Here is a 22,014-nt window from a genome sequence, read left to right as displayed (position 1 = left end):
AGGGGTATGTTTTCCTCCTACAGCATGTGTGCATATAGGGCCTGATCCAAAACCTATTGAACTCCATGGGAGTCTTTCCCTTGATGTCACTTTTGGATCAGGCTGTCAAAGGAGAAAATGGACTCCCCGCAAATGAGAAATTTTACTTTCAGTAACAAAGATTTACCACATGGAATGAAGAGTCTCACAGCCAATCATTCCTTAAATAACCTTTTCCTCACAAAAGTTAGGGGTTGTCTGCACACAAAAGCTGTACTGCTTTAATCACAGTGGCATAGTTAAAAGTGGTACAGTGCCCTGGAGCGTGGATGCAGTTATATCGGTATAAAAGTGCTTATACCCGTATATAGTTTGTTCATCTTCACATACGGGAATAAACTATGCTAATGTAAGTAATCTTTATACTGGTGTAACTGCATCCATACTAAGAGTTGTACCAATATAGCTATTTAATTTTTTTAAATCACATCCCTAACTAAAATAGTTATAGCTGTACAGAGTCTGTGTGTAGAGCGGGCCTTGCACTGTATAATTTTGTTGAGATTAAAAAGAATCAATCCCTACATGGGGTTGTAGTAGAACAATCCATAGCAGTGTTAATGTGACTACAATAACCACCTATGGTCCAGTCCCGGAAGAAAGTGATACTAATGATTGATTACCTCAGCTGAATTTATGAACAACAAGCTACCATTGGGGGGGAGGGATAGCTCAGTGGTTTGAGCATTGGCCTGCTAAACCCAGGGTTGTGAGTTCAATCCTTGAGGGGGCCACTTAGGGTTCTGGGGCAAAATTAGTACTTGGTCCTGCTAGTGAAGGCAGGGGGCTGGACTCAATGACCTTTCAAGGTCCCTTCCAGTTCTAGGAGATAGGATATCTCCATTTTAAAAAAAAAAAAAAAAAAATTGCAGAGATGGAAAAACAAAATCAGTCCAACAACATGACAAATATTGTATGCATTAAGTACACATGCAAAGCTGATATCAAGATTTCCTGCATATAGTTACAAAGAGTTTTAGAATTTTGGTTTTTGGCACTACTGTATCACAACAGGGCACTGGATCTGGTTTTCATGAAAGACAATGGGAGTTTTGCTAGTGAATTCATTGGCAGAGCAGTCCTTACTGTTTGAGGAAAAAGAGCCAGAGTGGATAAATCCAAAACACATTTTGTCACCCTGCAAATCAGCTTCTTACTGTATGAAGAACTTCAGTTTTATACCTAGATCAGCATCGGCCTTGCTTGATGCCACAGCAGTTGAGTCTCCATTAATGACATCCAGAAAAAAATCAGCAGGATTGTTGTATGGCTCGCATTCATAACCTGCAGAGAAACAGTGTTAGTTCTCTAAAACAAGTCATTCTACAGATGGTAACATGTATTGAAAAGCATTTGAGGTAATATACCATGGGCCAGACTATGATACCCTTACTTATGTTGAGTACTAACTTACACCACAATGTGGTCCAGTTGGCCCAAACTACTAACCAACATGAGGAAGGAGATTGCAAACTGGCCCTACCAAAGCTGCCATAAAAAGGAAAGCTGTAAGAATTCAAAATATCCAAAGCTGACAACTAACAAATGAGCCCTTCCAAATTCTAACTGCATGTCTGTTGTTGCTAATTCTATTTTGACCTATCAGCTGGTACTAATAGACTTAATGATAAGTCATTTTTCTGCTTCTCCTTATGGCAGGTTTAATCATTTGGATTTACTGAAAGCCACATATCTATGGGTAAAGTGCTTACGTGTTTTACTGAAGCAGGGCCTTAGTGTATAATTCATATAACAAAACAAAACTAAATACTGTGATAACACATGCATTACTTTTTACTTTTAAAGTAATTACTAATAAGCACAAAGGGTAACAGTTAAGGTTCAGCCTTCATCCTCAACTCTGCATTTCTCGATTTCTGAGTGCTTGGTTTTTCAACTTTAACTTTGCATTAATGTTACTGTTATATTAAAAAAACAATTCTTTAGTATGTTTTGGTACAGGAAACAATGAGGCACATTAACCATTGAATCCCATGATTCAAGAGTCATTTCTACTGAGTCACTTTTCAAAACAGAACTGCATTTTAAGCATGTTCCTTTCAGTGTCCACTGTTGTGACTGAAGCTCCAGAAGAAAGCTCACCAATAGATTTGAAGTATTCAATGGCATTCTGAGCAGGGCCATGGTACAGCATTCTTCCTGCAGCCAATAATGTCAGGTTGTCAAACAATCTGAATATGGAGTACCGGGGCTGATGGATGGAAAAGATTATTGTTTTCCCCTGCTTTGACATCCTGAATGTAAAGTGGAAAATAATAGAGATATCAAATATCTGTGCTCTATGTGGAGTTTTCTTCTTTCAAATTCCTTCCAATACAAATCAGTAAATAAACACAGTTCAACCTGTTGTTGGAGAATCCAATGCAAGGTACAAAAAGGAATAAAACAAGCCCAGCAATATAGTAACTACATATTAACCATTCTAACCACATTTTAACTGCAGAGCTATGGAGTGCATCTCTGTCAAAGCTGGTTCTTTCCCAGTGATTCCATTGCAGTCACCTTTTCAGGAGCAGCAAGACAGCATTGGCAGTGCTGGCATCTAATCCAGTAGTTGGTTCATCTAAGAACAAGACTGCAGGGTCAGTAATGAGTTCCATTCCAATATTGGTCCGTTTTCTCTCTCCCCCAGATACCCCACGAATGAACTGGGTGCCAACCTAATGCAAAACAAGCAGCTTGTGTCATTTTGTCTGACTTCAAAGTATTCAACAAAGAACATCCAATACCTTTAACAGCACATTAACTTCTGGGAGAGTTCTGGGTGATTATATTGTGACTACGGATTCAAATATGGATTCGATGGTTGACATTGTGTAAGGCAATAGTGCAACTCCGAAAGTTGCAGAAAGAAGCCGCCCCCCCTCCTAAAAGTTTTCACCCTGAAATTTAAGTTTCTTCATGACACTCGGATCACCTGCTTTCCTCCTACTTGTAACCACTGTCCTGTGTATGATAGTTTAAGGATAGGCACAGAAGTAACAAGCCTTTATCTTCATTGATACTATGGGAACAGGCAGCTGTGCTGGGGTTTATCAGTTCTTCTGCTATTAGAATAAGCCACTAAATCAAAAACACCCCTCCTAAAGTGGAGCCATTTTATCATCTAAAATTATTTAATATTTGCTATTAATTGGGCACCATAATATGACAGTTTACCTTGGAATCTGCCACTTTGGTCAAACCCAGTTCCTTGATGATCTGGTCAATTCGTTCCTTCTTTTCCCGTTCCTTCACAGACATGGGTAGCCGGAGTGCTGCTGAGAACTGGAAATTTTCTCTCACTGTCAGGGTTCCCATCACCACATCATCCTAAGTAAACAAAATTACATATTTAATGTTCATTCTTCCTCTTCTGGGACTTGCATGTGCATCTTATGTGTGTACTTTACATGCAGAGTGCATTTGTATGGCAGTGACAGCTGCTAGAATCAAATAGGCTGGATCTTCAAAACCTGAACGTCCCATCAGATATTTGCTTTCAATACTAGTCTCTGCATGTTTGTGCAATTTATGGCAACAAGGGACTATCCTACATGTATCAAATAGCAGAAATATCAATAAATCAACACATGTATATACACTGTCCAAATGTCTCCCTGCCCAGAGTGTTTTGCAGAGCAGTTAAACAATGGCAACACAGCGAAAAATTCAAACATAGATTTTCCTTAATACAGTTGAAAATTGTCAACAAAATTGATTCTGGATTTGGTCCTGCCCAGGTGCTGAGCATCACCTGTGGGAAACAGAGTGCCCTCAACTCCTATTGTCTTTAATGGAGGTTGAGAGTGCTCAGCACCCTGCAGAATCAGTATCTGGAAAGAGTTCTTTCTACAGATGTGAATAAAATCTTTCTTCAAATATCTGAGGATGTGGTAACTGCAGATCACAGCTAAGCAGAAACTAACAAGTGCAGAAAGGTTGTGAGAACAGCTCCATGGAGTGCTGTGAAACTGCTGATTTAAACTGAATAACCTCTCTTGAGGTTACCAGAGCAGGGGGTAGGCAGCATGGTCAGGAGGAATGAGCCCAGTGTGGAGAGTGAGGAACCACTGAGTTTGAATGCACCAGGGCTAGATTATGCTCCATGCTGAGCACTGTGGCCCCAATGTAATTAGTCCATGTTTACTTTAAGTACATGAGTAGTTTCATGAGAATGAACACACACTTTATTTTTTAAGCATGTGAATGTTTAAGTGTTTTGCTGGATCAGGGTCACAGTATTCAGCACTTTGTGGGATTTAGCAACTCCTGTTGACTAGATGCTCTCAGGCAAGTTCCTTGACCTTCCTGTCTTAGTTTACCTCTTGTGAAATGGGTATAATAATACTTATTTATTATTAAGTATTGTATGGGCAGCACTTTGAACTTGTAGGGGCTAAGGGTTATTGACAAAGCAAATGCAAACTGGAGCTCTATGTGGATACATTCAGTCCTACTACCTCCCTTGGATCAGTACTTGTTTAACTAAATACATGCATTGTGGGAGCCCATTACATGATACATCATTGTTCCTTGATACTCTTGTCTGGCTTCAGGTGGCCCTGACAACTGATGCAACTCCTATCTGCATTCTCTCTCTTAGATCTGAATCAGCAGCTTAAAGGAAAACACCATGCAGGCAGCAGGGAACCAAGAAAGTGCCAAATCACTACTGATGGAGTAGGGAAACCTGGTGCCAAATACATTTTGAATTTGAAAGAGAAAAGGAGTTGGTGGGAAGGAAGAAATATACTACATGTGAAGGGAAGTGTGTGTGTGAGAGAGAGAGAGAGAGAGAGAGAGAGAGAGAGAGAGAGACATGGTGGATAGAGAAAGCAAAAGACAGAATTTAGAGCTTCTCACTTTATAAGATCAGAACAACTTAAAACTGATAGTTCAAGTGAAGAATCATGTCAGTCAATGATGTGACACCTTTGAAAACCAGAATGTCATCCTTAGGACAGGATACAGCAAATTAAAAAGGATAAAAGGGACTGATTCACTGTGATCCACAATCAAGCCTTCAGTTCCTTCAGCTGTACACCTGTCAAAAGACCACTCCTATTTAGGAAGCATTATCTGCTGTGATGAGGTACATTGTCCAGCAAGGACTCTGGACATTTGAGCTGGTGTTGCCCAGGTACAGCAAAGACCAAGCCACTGTTTTCTCTGTCAGAGTTGTGGAGATTTGGAATAAGACTGTGAAGGGGTAAAGGGAGCTGAGGAGCATATGCAGCTGAGCTTGTTAGTCTATCAGCCTCAGCTGCTGTGTATAAAAGGAGGAAGAAGAGGGTGGTATGGGAAATTAGGTTATGGGGAAGAGGGTTGTCTTGATTTGTTCTGAGAAAAGTAAGGGGGGGGGAATTTATCTGGGCTTTGTTTATCGCTTATAAAGGGAATTACTTTTTATCTGATGTTTGATCATACAAAAGTTTAGACAGCTCTCTGCTAACTTTGTTTTGAGAGAGTACTGGTCAGTGATGGGCTGACCATATTTAACAGAGGTCTCCCTTAAAATTTATCTCCCTTAGTCTCTAATTAACCATATGTATTGCACTGAAGATAGGCAAGAGATAGGGGGAAATCCATTTATTTGTTTTCCTAATGAAGCAATAACACTTTCTTATACTTAAGGAAGGAGGCATCATCTCTGGCCAAACAAGCTTATGAGCTGTACATTTGTGGGAAACTTTATACTTTGAAAAATGTATTGACTATATTGGTAGTGTAGAGCTGTGTCCAACCTTTTGAGCATGAAGTGGAGGTATGGAGTGATGACCTTGCAGAGAAGGCTGAGGGAACAATTTTTGAAAATACCAATCCACCTAGAGCAATCTGGTCTGTTGTAAAGAGGTCGGGGGAATGCCCGGCTGACATTTTTTATGAACCCCAGTGGTAAAATCAACTCTGGCTAGGATCCAGAAAGGGATTGATTCCATCAAGGGTAGGGAAATCATCCCAAACTTACTTTTCATTTGGTGGCAGAATTTTAATATACTGCTTGCAGGAGTGGCCCCAAAGAATCTCTCCAGCACCCTTCCTATTCATGTGGAAAAGCAGCCAGACAGCAGAGTGATAACAATTGTGAAATTGAATATTCCTTTACAAGGCTTAAACATTTCCTGTAGTGTTTCTCAAGACCCATCCCCACCCAACTGATAGGGAAGGGAAATACCTGTAATTTTGGATGTGTTTTTCTGATACCTTCTTGTCGGCTCAGATCTCTACATGAGTTAGAATTGTGACCTGTTTCAGAGAGCAGTGCTAAAGACAGGTCAACTCAGAATATAGACACACTTGTCAAACCTTCAAAATGTGAGGTGTAGTTGCATGCTATGATAGAAAATAAATTATAATATAGGGCCAGATCACCCATTCTCACAGCTATACCCACAGGACAAGATGCAGAGTTTTTCTGGAGACAGGCCCCTATAGTAGTAGGGGGTTAAGGAGGGCTGTGGATTTGAGAGGCTGTGCCTCCTTCCACCTCTGTAGAGCCAAAGGATCCATAGGGAATGGAACCTCTTTCCATATGGAAACAGATGATGTCCTACAGGGACATGGCCTTGCTCACCCTTGCGAACTGTACACCAATAGGAACTGTGCTACTATGGGCTGGGTCTCCTTGCAGATGCCCAGTAGCAGTCAGAGGGACATACTACAGTTCCAAGCTGTTTAAACTTCTCCCTGGATTTCCAGGTACTCTGCAGTGAAAGGTGCTGTGGAGGGGTCAGCTCCACTGTTCCAGCCCCTCTTGACCGCTAAACTCAGTGGAGCTCTATGGGCAGAGCAATGGTGCTGTGGAAGCAACATTCTGTATGGGCGGGGGAAGGGCCACATGTGGAAGGTCCCCACTGCCTGTGGAAGCTCAGGGAATAATCCTGGAAATGGAAATCAGCTTATCCCATTTACATTTTAATGTGTGAGGTTTCTAAATTCTATCCTGGGTCAGTTTTGACAAGTCAGCTGCTGCAGTTACCTCATATTAGAAAATTCTGGTGCATTTTGGCCCAGAGGATATCAAAACAACAAAGGCAGATGCAGTCACTGCAGACTGACTTACCTGTACCACATATCCAGAGATACATTTAAAGTTGGCAGGCTGGGGAGCTCCATTTATCAAAACATGTCCAGACAGCCCATGAGGATCTTTCCTTGCAGCTAAGATATCCAATAGCCTAGAAGAAGAAAAGCCCATCACCTTAAAGAGCTCTGAAGTGTACATTTTCAGCAAAGTGGAGGAGTTGGGGCCAGTGAAAGGCAAATCTGGCAGACAAATACAGTTAACAGTATATAGTCAGCTGTGCACAAGCTTTCCCATATTGAAAATTTGCAACTTACTATAGTTCATATTTTTTAAAAAGCCCCTCAAAGAACAGAATTGTCTTTTTTCAGTAAAATAAGCCTCCCGCTGTACTGTAGATTGATACATAAGGGGAGCATGTCAGGAAACTATTTACTAAAAAGAAATAAATAAATTAATAAATATAAATAAACTAGTAAAATTGGCTCTCTTCTTTTTCTTTTTTCTTTTTTGTTGCTTTTAAATACAATTTCCACTTGGGGTCAAATTCTGCTCGGAAATCCATAGATTTATTTTAGATTTACTCTGCTGGAATTAAGATTGAAATCTTGCCCTGGGAGTGTTGTTCATATTCTTGTTGGCATGTTTCCTCGTGGTGAGGAACATGGATAAAGTAAAACAGGTCCTTTCACTGCTTCAACACTTACGAAGATTTGCCACTGCCAGTGGGTCCCAGAATTGCATTCAGTCCTGGTCTCATAACCCCACTGTAAGACAAAACCAAGAGGTTTCTCATTCATTGTTTCATTTACAGGTTAGTTCTATTAATTTGCAGAAATGTATTTTGCATCAAATCCTTTGGGGGCTAATGAAGCTAGTTGGTTACATAAAATAATGACTTGACTCCTGCTTAGTTTACATTGCTAACTTAAGATAAAAAGAAATATCCCATATTGTTAACTAAAAAGTACAACACAGGAACTATAATTATCAAACAATAGCAAGACATATGTTGATGTATAGCCATACTAAACACAAACTTACTCTAGAATACATGCAGTCATAGCAAGCATGGTTCTCTGGCCATCCCTCGGTAAGAGAGGCATCCGTCATGTAGGAAAGGCATCTATATTTAAAGAAATACTTGGAAACCTGACTTAATGACTCTACATCAGATGCAAAGAACTATCTCACGCTCAGCAGCCAGAAGGAAATGCTATTAAGTATGTATTTGGGTTACCAGTCATTTTGTTTGGAGACAACTCTTTCAATAAAACACAGTAGGGAGCTATTTACACTGTGTAGTTTCCTAGATAACGATCAACACTTCCCTTCTTTTGGTCATTGTTACAGATGAAAAATTTAGTGGTAAGGGCCAAATTCTCACAGTTGGCCCCCATACTGCAAATGCAGACAAGCATTGTGCACTTAAGTACAGTTTGCATGTGCAAATGCGTGTCTGTGTGTGTAAATGCAGGCTTTGTTCACTGAAGTGGGAGTTTGACCATGGAACTGGACAATGAGCTGAACAAACAACCATTTATATATACAGTATAGGTAGCTACTTTTGAAGGGTAGCACTGAACTCACAGATATGAGTACAAAGAAAGCAAAACTAGCTGACTGAGTGGTAAGTAATGGAAACTTGGTAACTCACTTGTAGTCCGAGAAGCAGCACCAATCTGCATCAGACCAGAGGACTGGCAGAGAGGATCTAAAAGTATCCATCTGAGGATCTATCTGATCTGGGATTTGGAATGGGCAAAAAATATCCTTGTAACTAAGAAGTCATGTCCGAACCACTACTACTCAGTAACTTTAACTATATTGTAGTCCACTCCTTTCCCACACTCCTTCATCTGTGTTTTGTCTAATGTAGTTTGTCAGATCTTCAGATAGAGAACTGGTTTTTTATAGGTCTGCAAAGTGCCTAGCACATGGGGGTTGCTACAATAACAAATAAAAGTTAATAATAAACAATTTATCAGAGGTTTAGTTTCAAATCAGAGGGTACTGGAATCTTATGAGCTCTTCACATAAAATTCTGGGTGCATAGAAACTGGAGAGAGAAAATAGGCCCCTTCCAGTTTTGGATATGACCTGAAAGCAGGACTGCAGGGATGGCTTTGGATAAAGGAAATTTGAGAAGATTTAGCCTCTCCCAGTCTCAGCACAAGGATTTAAAAATTAATTAATTAATTAACCAGAGCATAGGAGTAGAGTATTCTCACTGGTGAGGGCGAATCTTTTGATGTCTGCAAGTCACCTGGAATAAAACTTCCCTTGGGTAGGCTTCTCATACATAACTAAATAGATTTTTGACCAGGCAAGAAACTCCACTCTGGGATGTATACGACTGACATATATGAACATTATTAGTTAATAATGTCTGAAGTAGCACCAGGCAGGTAGAGGGCTCCCTCACAATCAGTATTTCCCTTTGCAATTATTAATTAATGGTGAGTCAACACTTTCCACACATAGCAATGCCCGATTGCTATTTCTTGCCTCGTGTCATTGGATTCTGGTTACTTCCCTCTGTCTGCAATCCATTATAATTATTATTTTTCATAAGGCACTACTTTCCCCCTTCCCCTATCAAAAATGTTCAGGTGTTCTGCTTAAACAGTTAAAATACAGTAATTAGATAATGAAGTTACATTATAACAGTCAACAAAAATAGTTAAAGACCAAGTAAAGGGCAGGAGGGAGTTGTACACAGGGACCAGTGGGAATTAAAATAGAAAAAAGCAACTCATGAAAGTCATGCTTATAATTTGGCAGAGATGGGCTGCCAGAGGGGATTGTCCAAAGGAAGCAGTTTCCACACTTTAAAAGCCACCCAGGAAACAGATCATGTCCAATCAAATTTCTTCTGTAACAACTGAGAACTTAAATGGAAAAGCAAGCCATCACCTTCAGCCCAGGAACAGTAAAAGTTGTTAATAATTAATAAAGATTTCTATATACTTTTTATCTGTGCTTCATTCACTTATCACTAGCAATTTTATGATTCAATTTTATTATTCAAAAAACCTGCAAACTTCCAAAACACAACACGCAACCTCACAATGTAAGAAATCATTATCACCTGATTCCTCTTAAATACCCATGTTTGGCAAACCTTCCAAGGTCTTTAGAATGCACAATGGGAATCACATTAAAGTAATTGTGATCTAACTGTGAATAATTAATACAAAGACCCAACAATCATGTGAGGAAATCTGTGTGAGCTGACTCTATCTGCCCTGGGAAATGTCAAAGATATTTAATATTGTCTTTCCAGCTAACGGTTGGATAAAATGTTAATTCCAAGAACCATAGAGCAATGTCAGTTTCTCAAATTAAAATGGGTATAAAGTTAAAAGACAAGAGAATTTTTGAATCATTACTAAAGATGTCCATTATAAATAAGAGCCGGTTAACTGTTGCTACTGAACATGAGAAGGATCTTGCGGTCTTTATTCAGGCAAGTCTGTCATTGATGTCAATAGGAGTTTTGACTGAGAAAGGATTACAGAGGCTGGACTAATTGTGTTAAGTATAATGGTCCCTGCACCTACTAAATTTATCATTAGTAGGAATGGTATTAAAATTGATATTTTTGAGAAACTGACACATATGAGGGTGTGTATCCTTTCAGCAATCTGGTTATAAACTGTGACCATCTAACTCTTTAGCATTGCTACCAGAGATGTCCAAATTTGGGGGTTTGGTTCAGCCCGTTATAGACATAGGAACCCGCTGCCATGTTTGGCTCTGGATCTAAACTTCCCCAAAGCTCAGGGGTGTTTGAATCTAAAGTTTTCCTGTAGGCCCAACTCTAATTTACAGCACTCTATATTATAAATAATAAAGGGTAGTTTATACTTTGTGTGAAATGTCTTATTTCTTTTATCAATCTTTTCTCTGCCCATGGTTGTTACAATAATGAGATATCACAGCTACATAGTAAAGGCATTAGTACATCATGATAGTTCTGGGTAGTTGTGAGGGGTTAATTTATTTGATTTCTGTCTCCTTTCTTGTAGGCAACATGGCAGAAGTTGTTCTTTAGGAGAGAGGGATTTTGTGTGTTTCAATTTAGATATAAAATATCAGATTGAATCTCTGTGTGCTATCCCTCACCCCTTTCCCAGACACATTATATTTGTTTTTTTTTTCTTTGTTGTTTTCGTCACCTAAACTAAAAATTATTATTTTTTGCATTTTGTTTATGGGGAAACAACATACATTAGGTCTAAACTCTAAAGGACATATGCTCTTCTCACACCACTGCAAATATGGAGTAACTGTTTAAATCAAATGAGTTACACTGGAGTAAGACTCTTGTGAGAGAATAAGGATTTAAAATTTCACATTTGGTGGATATAGTCACTGTATGCAGCATGGAAGGCTTGGTGTATTAAGAAATGCTGTATGGGCAAAGAGCAGTACAGATAAAGGTCCAACCTTTCATGCATTCTGGGAGCTGAAATTAGAGAACTGACCTACAATTACATCATGGAATGGCAGGTTATACAACTAACTTTCATGACATGCAGTTCGGACTTATCTAACTGGAAACTGGCCAACATTGTACAAGGGATCCTTGACAACAAAAGCAATATCATGCAATTACTAAGCAATAACTGTAATAGAAAACAGTGCAATAAAATTGTGGACACCCAAACTCTCACACGCATTGTTCTAGTTACAGAATAATACTCTTTGCTACTTTTAAAGTCTTAACTCAAAGCTAGAGACAGGGTTTTTAAAAATACCTTAAGTTATGCTCCTACATTCACATCTAGGCAGTTGAGTAAATGACCTGATTTTCAAGAGAGCTGAACACGCTGCAGCTTCTATTGACGTCAATGGGAATTCAAAGATGCAAGCACTTTTGGAAATCAGGTTACCTTTTTATGTGCCTAAATATGGACTTGGGAGCCTACTTTGAGTGCCTGTTTTTTTGAAATCTTGACCAATTTCTGTACATTACTATTACAGAGGTATTCATGGCTCAGTGACTTATCTGAACCTAACTGTCAAGAAAGGAAATCAAATGAACATGTACTCTATGACAGAAGTTTAAATACGTACTTGATATCTTTCAAAATTTCTTTATCGGTTGTTTTTCGACAACATATGAAGCCACTCTTCACCTCCACTCTGTAGCAGATGTTGTGAAAGGTCACAGTGGTTCCTCTGCCGACTGATGGGTCTTGAGAGGACTCTTTTCTGCTGGGGAGGCCGTTTGTACTTGACATTTGAATACTGATGTCTGACTGGTTGTCTGTCATTTTGGAAGGATTCCACTTCTGTAAACATAAACATTAACAAAGGTATCATAGAGGAGAGACGAAAGACCACCCTATATGTAGTGCAGCCAACTTAGTTTATACTGTATGTACCCTCCAATAAACGTGGGTGTTATACTCAGTGAACCCCACTCAACACTTTTCCTTCCTCGGTAATCCTGCCTAACTTTTCTTCCGTGTGCTGGATTATAAAATGGGAAAGCTCAAATATAGATGACATCTCAAACACTACAGTAAAAGAACATTAGCACTGCCAAGCCACACACTCAGCAGTAAGGAAATGTAAGGATTAAGGTTGCTGTGTAACTTTAATTCTCTCCCTTTTAATGACATGATTGCATACTATTCTTTCCCACTAAACCCCTGCCTTATTCTGTGCACACGATGAATGGGGCTCACTGAATGAGTAGCTATTCTCTATTTCTTTTTATACTCATTGTTAAAGGCATTACTTTCAAACCCTGCTCTGAATATAGAACTATTAATTATAATTTCCTCATGAGCTGTGCTATGGTACTCTCATCATAGTATCTTAGTGCTTAAGAGTCATCAATGATTTTTTCTTCACCACACCCTTGTGAGAAGAGGTGATATTAGCTACCTTTTATACATGGGGAACTAAGGCACAGAGATTAATGGCAAAATTGTCAAAAGCGTTAACTAAGTTTGGGTGCCCACGCTGAGAAGCCTAGGACCTGAGTTTTCAGCGTAGTGAACATTTTACAGCACTTTATATGTTCAGAGCACAGCTCCCATTGACTTCAGTTGCAGCTGTGAGCACTCAGCACTTTTGCAAATCAGACCCCAAGAACTTCAGATCAGGTATGCAGAAAATGAGGGACACACAGCGGCCTCCTGTGAAAAATCTGGTTTATAAGACTTGTCTAGCTTTACATAAGGAACTCTGTGGCAGAGGCAGGGATAAAATCCAGTTCTCCAGGCCGGGGTGTTGGTACAATTTTTATAGAGGGGGTGCTGATCATGGAAACAATGGAAATCATGTATTTGGTGTTTGTTATTACTACTTCAAGCCAGAGGATGCAGTAGCACCCCTAGTTCCTGCACCACTGTCTCCTGGGCCGCATTCAGTTGCCTTAAGCATGAGACCACACTTTTTCTTCCTGAAATCCCTTGCCTCGTTAACCACACACCTTCCAGCTTCTGCAACAAAAGAGACAGGGGTCCTGCAGAGAGCAATCTCCTTCACTACACAACCCTGATTCATTATTTTTATTACACGTCTCTCATCTTATGCGGGGGTTCCGTTCCGCGGTTAGCGCGTAAAGCAAAAACCGCGTATAGCCAAAATCCCATTGAGTTCAATGGCGGGCGAAATCGCCCGCACTACAGGTATAGTATTAAAATTGTTGTTTTTCTCTTTTTTTTTTGTTTTGTTTTTTGTTTTTGCCGACCGCGTAAAGTTGAAATCACGCATGTTAAATGTGCATAAGATGCGACAGACCTGTAGTTGCTAACCATTCAGACATGTTGACTGGCAACTAAATATAGCCTAGACACTAAAATTTGATGTTTCTTTTTTGCTAACCAGGAGGATACACTGTATCTATACACATTTATTTAAGCAATTATATAGCTTAATTTACATTTATTCAGATTCTTAATTTTTACACTTTTTATTTTGTTAGAAAATGGTGAATGATGCATTTCCCATTTATTAGATAATGATTAATATTTTTCTTGTGATTTGTGTCAAGGATGGATGGAAGTTCTAATTAAATTAAAAATGCACACAACCAGCGGTTACATTTTTTTATTAAATAAATCTACCTTAACAGTGAATGTTACATAAGAAAAAAAAGTTTATCAAAAGTTTTACAAAAGTTTAAAAAAAGTTTTACAAAAGCATGTTTTGCATTTCAAACTAACCAACTTATATAGCAAAGGAAGTATTATATAATGTGTAGTTAATGAACTGAACCAATTGTTCCCCATTATCATGTCCTTCAAGATTTTAGAAACAGTAGAACTCACCCTCTCACACCTAGTTTTTAGTCATAGATTGGAAGAAGAAAAGAAGCTTTCCTGCTTTTTCAGCTCCCAGTCAGTCTCTTAACTTTGAGTGAACTAGTCATTGTACTGAAACTGAATAAACAGAACTAAAGAAAATATTTTCTCTGCACCTGCAGAAGAGACCACAACTATCAAAGCTTTTAGTACTTCAACAAACTCTGGTTCCCGGTGCTTTGTCAGTGACTTCCACCAATTCAGTGGTTTGACTTCCTTTAAAACTTGGCAGCAAACATGTACTGCTTAATATTATTTTTGTATTTAATTTAAATGATTTTAATAGAGTGTAATAAGTTCAGGCCTTAACATAGGTTGTCGATTTAAAATTTAATTTTAAATAGTTTTTTTTAAATAAACCAGTATTTAATTTCCATTCAAAACCCAATTTAAATTAAAATAATCTGATTTTAAATTTAAAAATGCAATTTTTTATTTTTAAAAAATCATCTATTTTTATCTGCCCTGCAATCTATTATATTTGCAAGGAGTAGGTCTGTGATCCATACCTCTGCACTGAGAAACAGGGCACCTGGAAGGGGATGATCATCCCCATGAGGAGCCAGATTCTCCATTCCTCTCCAGCTGTACTCGTAGCGGGTATTGGGGTAAGGAGAAGGTACAAAGTTCTCAGCCTGGCAAGCTGAAACTACTACAGCCCCCAGGAGACCATTCCACAACCATGACTAGCTGGAGTGCAGCATACTCCAGCCTTGCCTCCTACTCCTCTGACATGTCCTATATGCCCCAGTACGCCCCCCACACCAAGGGTGGCAAAGGGGTAGCATACAGTCTTTCTGACATCTCTCTGTCTTTTTTGTCTTATCTTATTTTTTATCACTAGGCAGGGTCTAGCTGCTTTATGCCACCAAAACAGCATAAAGAGGCCACAGTGCAACACAGAAGCTGACCCTAGATATGTTCTGTTCTGGTTTTACTACAGACTGATGTGGGGTCCTCCAAAACTGAAATTACGTAACACCTGCTTCCTATAATCTTTCCACTATTAAGGGTCATTTTCAAGGCAATAGACCTAAAATAAGACTCACCATGCTATGTTTTGATTCATGTGTGCTCTCAGGGTTATAGGACTCTTTCTCCACCCTATCTATCAGCTCTTTTCTCGTAAGCAGGTAGGCTGGTGCCTTTTGGGATAGGTTAATATGATGCCTGATTAAATTGTTTTCATCTGGAATTCCTCAAAGCAGCTTAATTTTTGGGCCTTAACCAATCCATGCTGGGCAAGATCCTTCTGATCTTCTACAGGAACAGATGGGGAGGGCTCTGAGTTACTAGTGCGAATTCTTTCCCAGGTGTCTGGCTGAGGGTTTTGCCCACATGATCAGGATCTAACTAATTGTCATATTTGGGGCTGGGAAGGAATTTTCCTCCTGGCCAGATTGGCAGGAGACTCTGAGGGTTTCTTGCCTTCCTCAGCAGCATTGGGCACGGGTCACTTGCAGGTTTAAACTAGTGTAATATTGAAGGGCTGCCCAGAGGATTCAGGGGGCCTGGGGCAAAGCAATTTTGGGGGCCCCTTCCATAAAAGAAACTTGCAATACTATAGAAAACTATATTCTCATGGGGGCCTGGGGCAAATTGCCCCACTTGCCCCCCCCGCCCCCCCCCCCCCCCCCCCCGGGCGGCCCTGTAATATGGTGGATTCTCTGTAACTTGAAGTCTTTAAACCATGATCTGAGGACTTCAGTAATTCAGTCAGAGGTTAGGGGTCGATTATAGGAGTGAGTGGGTGAGGTTCTGTGGCCTGCAGTGTGCAGGACGTTAGACTAGATTGTCACGATGGTTATTTCTGACCTTGAAGTCTATGAGTTTAAGAAAGTATTTGATATTGTTGCTGTTCGTCAAGAAACCAGTGGAGCCATTAACATAGGGAGCAGTGGCCACCCTGTCAGTGATAATATACCCAAGGGGCTGCTTTTGAGAGATAAGCCACATAGTTGTGTTCCTGAAGCTTTGACAGCACATTGGCTGCCTTGTAATCTTTACTGAAACCAGAGATATAAAGTGCAGCTTGCTTGTTAAAGATGCTGCTGCCAGTGGCTGAAACAGATGTCTTTTTGAATGACACCCAAAGAGGCCTGGCACTATTGAGGTCTAGGGTTCTTCATAGTTGGGAATACATTTATACTCTGACCTTTTCAAAAGTGATGTTATGAAGATGAGGACACTCTCCCCATCTCTCCAGTGCACTAAGACAACAAGAAGATCTTTAAAGTATTTTGTGATATGAAATACTTTGGATATAAGGTTTGGATAAAAGAGCTCTTGTGTATGTATGTGTATTATATATGGTACATACACATACATCCAAATTTCTAAGTAATATACTTGTTTCCCTCTCCATATTCTAGCTCTTGAGCTCTTTCACTATTCAGCCATCAGTCTTACATGAGTTTTCTCCCTCATTTAATAAAATGTTGTTACAAAGCAATGGAAATAAAAATACCACGAAAAAATTAGAAAATTGTTTTAGGAGCAGAAGTGCAGTTCACTAAGGAGACTCCTCCTCCTGGCATCAGCCATGCCAACTGGGAGCACCCCCTTCTCCACCAGGTGGCATATAGCAACTTCCTGCGTTTCAGGAATTCCCCTACATCAAATGAATTCACAGATGCCCTGTTTAGGATAGATCTTGGCCTCCTTAGCATGGCTAGAATGGCACAAAGTGACTGAAGCACAAGTTAGAATTTGGCCTGCCCTTAAATTTAAATTTGACTTTCCTGAGCTTATATTGCTTTAATTATCATGGAACATTACACCGTTCTCAAAAATATAAAAAAACAAAATGTGAAACATTTGGTGACATGTTGAATAAACCCCCTGTAAACCAGGAACACAACAAATGATCCTCTCCAATAAGATAAGCAGAGAAATGCACTGTTCAAGATAACTGGAGGCCACCTTTTTGAAAACAAGAAGTGACCTTGCACAACTACATTTGTGTATACTTTTATTGCAATTGACACACAATTGTTAAGTCTTAATTAATTCTAAAAAATAATTATTTTGCTGTTCTAGGTGATGTATCAGTCACATTAAAATCTGCACTACCCGCCTCTCTTCTCATCTGAGTCTTGTCATTACAAGTCTTCCATTGTAGCAATTCCCTTTGGGAGAAATTGGTGTGTCTCTAATCTTGTGCCAAAAGGCAACGAGCCACTAGCAGCAGTAATATAATATCTATGCATGGTGGGTGGACTTTTCATTTGCTTTTGTTTTTTAGTATTTTTTCTATTAATAATGCAAACATTCAGTGAGAGATTATATAGTTAATATTTACTCAGGAATAGGAAGATTTTTATAAATCAGTAAGCCTAACCATGGAAAGATATGGGCATGTTCCTTTTGATGTTTGCTTTGAGAAAAGAGCAAAGGTTGTTAACATGCTTTACTATTACTTGTTTTCTCAGAGTGGAAGGTTTGTGTAACGTTATTTTGCGTCTGATTGACAGTCCTTTTACAAGTAAAATACCCAGAGAACAAAGAAATAGCAAAGAAAATATAAATCAAATTAATGTTTGTATGTGTAATGAAATTCCATTTCCAATTCACACAAAAAAAATCTACAAACATATGCTCATCTACTCTAGATTTTAATGGACAGATAAATATCCAATAAAATAATGTGTCACATCATCGTGTATAGGCATCAACATATTATAAGTAAATAATCAGAATAAATTAGTTTGTGTTCAGAAGTATTTTTCCAGTATGATGAGCAAGGGGGACCATATGATCATTATATCAACTTTGGTTAAAGTAAGTTATTTTCTCCCTAACTGAAATGTCACCCATGTTGGTGAGCTATTCATGAATGGTACATGCTGTACTTGTTCTCTTTCAAAAAATCTTCCTCTAGCACTCATCCTTGCCATCAAGAAGTGAGTCATCAACAGCATTAATTCTTACCCCAGCACCTAATTTAGAAAAACCCAGTAGGAAACTCTTTGGATCAAGCAGCAGCGTAGACCCAGCAATATCTTCTATGGATTACTAATATTTTATACTTGATGGATGATCCAAGAAGAAATCTAAAAAATCCTAGTTGAAGACATTTACAGTAGCAAGCTGATGACTTGTATTCATATGATGTAATGATATAAATGGACTAATATAAGGGCAGCCCTTACAGATGTTTAAATCCCATTAGAATCAATGAGGGGTTTGTGTGAGTAATGGCTGAAGTGCTGACCACACAATAGATTAATCACCATATTTTCTATCACAACACAGTACTGGACCTTTCGTCCTCCACTTATTTCATTACTCCATTTTTCTGTGTAACCAAGTTGTCCCCATTAAGCCTATCCTCAAGAAAGATTCTTGCTTTCAGACCTTCCACTGCATCCTTTCAAGGCAGAAGTTCAGTATCCATAATCTCTCTCAAACTATTAATCATATTACCAAATCAGGAGACAAAATAATTTATCTGAAAACATTTAAAATATTGGATCTTGATATTTAATCTTTCTTCTAACTGAACACTAAAAATGCCCTCGTTAAATAAATCATCATATCTTTCTGTCCATAGATGCCATAATTTAAATAACATTTTCAAACCCCAAAGAGGAAAACACCTTAAGCGTGTTAATTGGGGCGCATACAGGCAGTTTTCCCATGCATTGTATATTGACTTGTATAGTCCAAAGGCCTGATTCCCCTCTCACATAGAGCAGGGTAAATCAGGAGTCATTTACCTGAAATCAATGAAGTTATATGGCTATCAAACCAACATGAGCCACAGCAGAACCAGGCCTGAGATTTTTAAAGCAACTTTACTAAAAATGTTTGCCAGTCTAAGATATTTTATATTAACAAAGAGATGATGTGAATTCTTGTCTTAGCAATTTCCTACAGTAAGCGACTGGCACTGGACAAGTTTTCTAAATCATAAAGAAAGAGCACTTGTAACTCAGTAATGCAATTGCAAATTGCAAAACCCAACAACACATATTTTAACTGGTTTTCGAAAGACCAACCAGTTTATTTTAGGTATTTTACCTCTTCAAACAAACACATCAAGAGCTAAAATTAACTAAGAATATATAGTTTTAGAGCCAAAATCAACTCTCGTTTGTGTTAATGAGTTTTCCAAAGTTCCAATCACGATCAGGATATTAAAAAATATCCTAATTTTCAACATCCTGTAAACCTGCCAGCCATTCATTAGTTAAGCTGTTACTTCTCTTATTTATAATGGGTACAAAGTTTAACTAGTGCAAACTGTCAGGTGAAACCCTCCATAAAAACATATTGTAGCTGTGCACTTTAATTCTCTATATACATACAAATACATGAAACGTATATATAAATCCTATACTTTATACAATGCTTTATTACATATGTACACAGAGCACAGACAGGTATATGTATGTACATATGCATATATTTATACAGGAAACCGGTATGGTATATGTGGATTTATACACAGCACAATCCTCGTTTTCATTAATGTTTTGGAAAAATTAAAACCATTTGTGTAAAAGGGGATTCAGAAAATCAGGTATGTTAACAGGTAACTGATATACCTGGGGATGTGTAACCTAGATTCAGAGAAAAGGGATATACTAAACAGGTTTGGATAAAAGAGCTCTTGTGTATGTATGTGTATTATATATGGTACATACACATACATCCAAATTTCTAAGTAATATACTTGTTTCCCTCTCCATATTCTAGCTCTTGAGCTCTTTCACTATTCAGCCATCAGTCTTACATGAGTTTTCTCCCTCATTTAATAAAATACATTCTTATTTTGGACATCTAATTTTGCTGGTAAATTAAATGCAGTGGAGAACTCCAGGCAAATCACAAAACATTTTCTTTCTCACTGTCGGCCAAACCAGCTGCAAAATCTAATTCATTCGTTGGTGGCAGAATAGCACTTCCACTATTGTTTTTCTCACCTCTCCTCTCCCTGGCACAGGGAAGGAAACCAGTCACTAGATTAGACAGTTTAAAAAAATACAACTCCATCAATAAGGTTGAAATGCCCCAGTTGACTTACCCAGTGGATCTTGGTCCGTGCAGAAGGCAGCGGCAGTGAAGAAGTTTACGGGTGATACAGACAGGTACTGGGACACAGCTGGAATCAGGGGAAGAGCGGTGAGTGGCAAGTGCAGCAGTGATCCCAGCCTCTTATGCAGCTCAAAGGAAGATGAAGTCTCATCAGTGGCTCACCAGGCTTTCTGTAATATCAAGGGCTAATCCACAGGAAACCCCTCCTTTCCCTCTCGCACAGAGCCTTGCAAAGGACAGTCACCTCCCCTCCTCTTTGCTGCTGAAATGAGAGAGGCTCCCAGTCCAGGGGCAGGGACAGAGGCACATGCAGCTCCTAATCTTAGCTTTTCTAGCTCAGGGTGCCACAAATGAACTAAAGTGCATCGGAGCAGGAGTTCTGCAACACCTCATCTCCCCACATAGTCTTGTGCCCAAGCTCAGTCACTGCCAGTGGCAGTGTGCCTGGGGACACACCACCAAACAAAAGACACTGCCAGTGTTGACTTTCTGACATACTACAGCAGTGCCACCAACTATGGACTTAAAAATATTCCACCAAACAGGCTAATTATTAGTACGTATTATATGCCCACAATGCACACGGTACTGATTGCAACTTGTTGTGGGGTGTTTTCCCTACTCTAGGTCTACCAGCCCTTCTTCCCCTCACTGCTGAACATATTGTACCTGTAAGTGTAGACAAGGCCAAACCATGTTCAATAGCATTTCAGTAACCAGGGCTAAAACTTGATTGGCACAAACCTAGTTAACCATTTGCAGGACCAGTGCAATAGCACCTGTAAATGACACCTGTTGTCAATTCCTTGATCTGGTGAAATGTGTGGGTCAAATGGTGCAAACTTCTTTCAGAGACTGTATGCAGTCCTCCAGATCCAGGACTGGATCCTCAGGTGTACTGGAACTCCATGTTATTTCATCTCTGCGTCCTCAGAACCTGGGGGCTACAGGGCTGCTCTAACATAAGCTGGCAGGAACAGTCCCCTAAGGGCCATTACACTGAAAGGGATAACTGGACCACAGCATTCTCGGGCCACACCTCCTCAAGCCACCACATCTGACTCACTCTAGAAGACCCCCTACGTTGGCTTTGCACCACCAGGGGATTCTCCTGTGACAGAGGAATACCCAACTGCCCCTTCAGTTGAGTCCCCTTTATGCCACCAAAGCAGTACAGAGAGGACTTAGCCTGTTGGGTATGAACTGTTCTATTGTTCATGGTTTATTAAGTTACATGTGTGTATTAGACCCAATAATCAGTTTCTAAGGATATTGCAGCAATCCAAGATGGAGTCTGAACTGTCATCTTGTGACTCCATTTTGTGACCCCTCTATGCACTGCCAAGCCACCTCAGACTGTTTCCCACCTTTCCCAGGATCATACCATGTTTTCCTGCCACAAACTGTATAAAAGGACTGTAATCACAGACTGGTGGTGCAGTCCATCTTGGGTCTTCGTGGCACCAGTGCACCATTGAAGAATACCATTCACTCCTAAGGTGAGAAGAAAGAGGAAGACGCATTCCACCTTACCTGCTCCTGTTCCTGGGAACGTCAACAACCAAAGGGTTCTTGGTCCGTTTC

At 39.5% G+C, this 22,014-nt stretch overlaps 1 protein-coding gene across 1 annotated transcript in view; it reads right to left on the bottom strand.

The window, feature by feature from the left end:
* LOC135879399 (broad substrate specificity ATP-binding cassette transporter ABCG2-like) overlaps positions 1–20,781 on the bottom strand; it is a 33,697-nt gene extending 12,916 nt beyond the window's left edge. The window contains exons 1-8 of the mRNA XM_065405370.1: positions 20,420–20,781; positions 12,149–12,366; positions 7,774–7,833; positions 7,106–7,220; positions 3,220–3,372; positions 2,563–2,720; positions 2,143–2,294; positions 1,222–1,323 (exon numbers count right to left, since the gene is read on the bottom strand). Of these exons, the coding sequence (XP_065261442.1) occupies positions 1,222–1,323; positions 2,143–2,294; positions 2,563–2,720; positions 3,220–3,372; positions 7,106–7,220; positions 7,774–7,833; positions 12,149–12,348 (940 nt within the window). The 5' untranslated portion in view covers positions 12,349–12,366; positions 20,420–20,781. The remainder of the gene's footprint in view (positions 1–1,221; positions 1,324–2,142; positions 2,295–2,562; positions 2,721–3,219; positions 3,373–7,105; positions 7,221–7,773; positions 7,834–12,148; positions 12,367–20,419) is intronic.
* Between the last annotated feature and the right edge of the window lie 1,233 nt (positions 20,782–22,014).

The sequence above is a fragment of the Emys orbicularis genome, chromosome 5, assembly GCF_028017835.1.
Source record: "Emys orbicularis isolate rEmyOrb1 chromosome 5, rEmyOrb1.hap1, whole genome shotgun sequence".
Lineage (NCBI taxonomy): Eukaryota > Metazoa > Chordata > Testudines > Emydidae > Emys > Emys orbicularis.
Note: the sequence above shows the minus strand (reverse complement) of the source record. Positions and strands in the feature narration are given on the sequence as shown.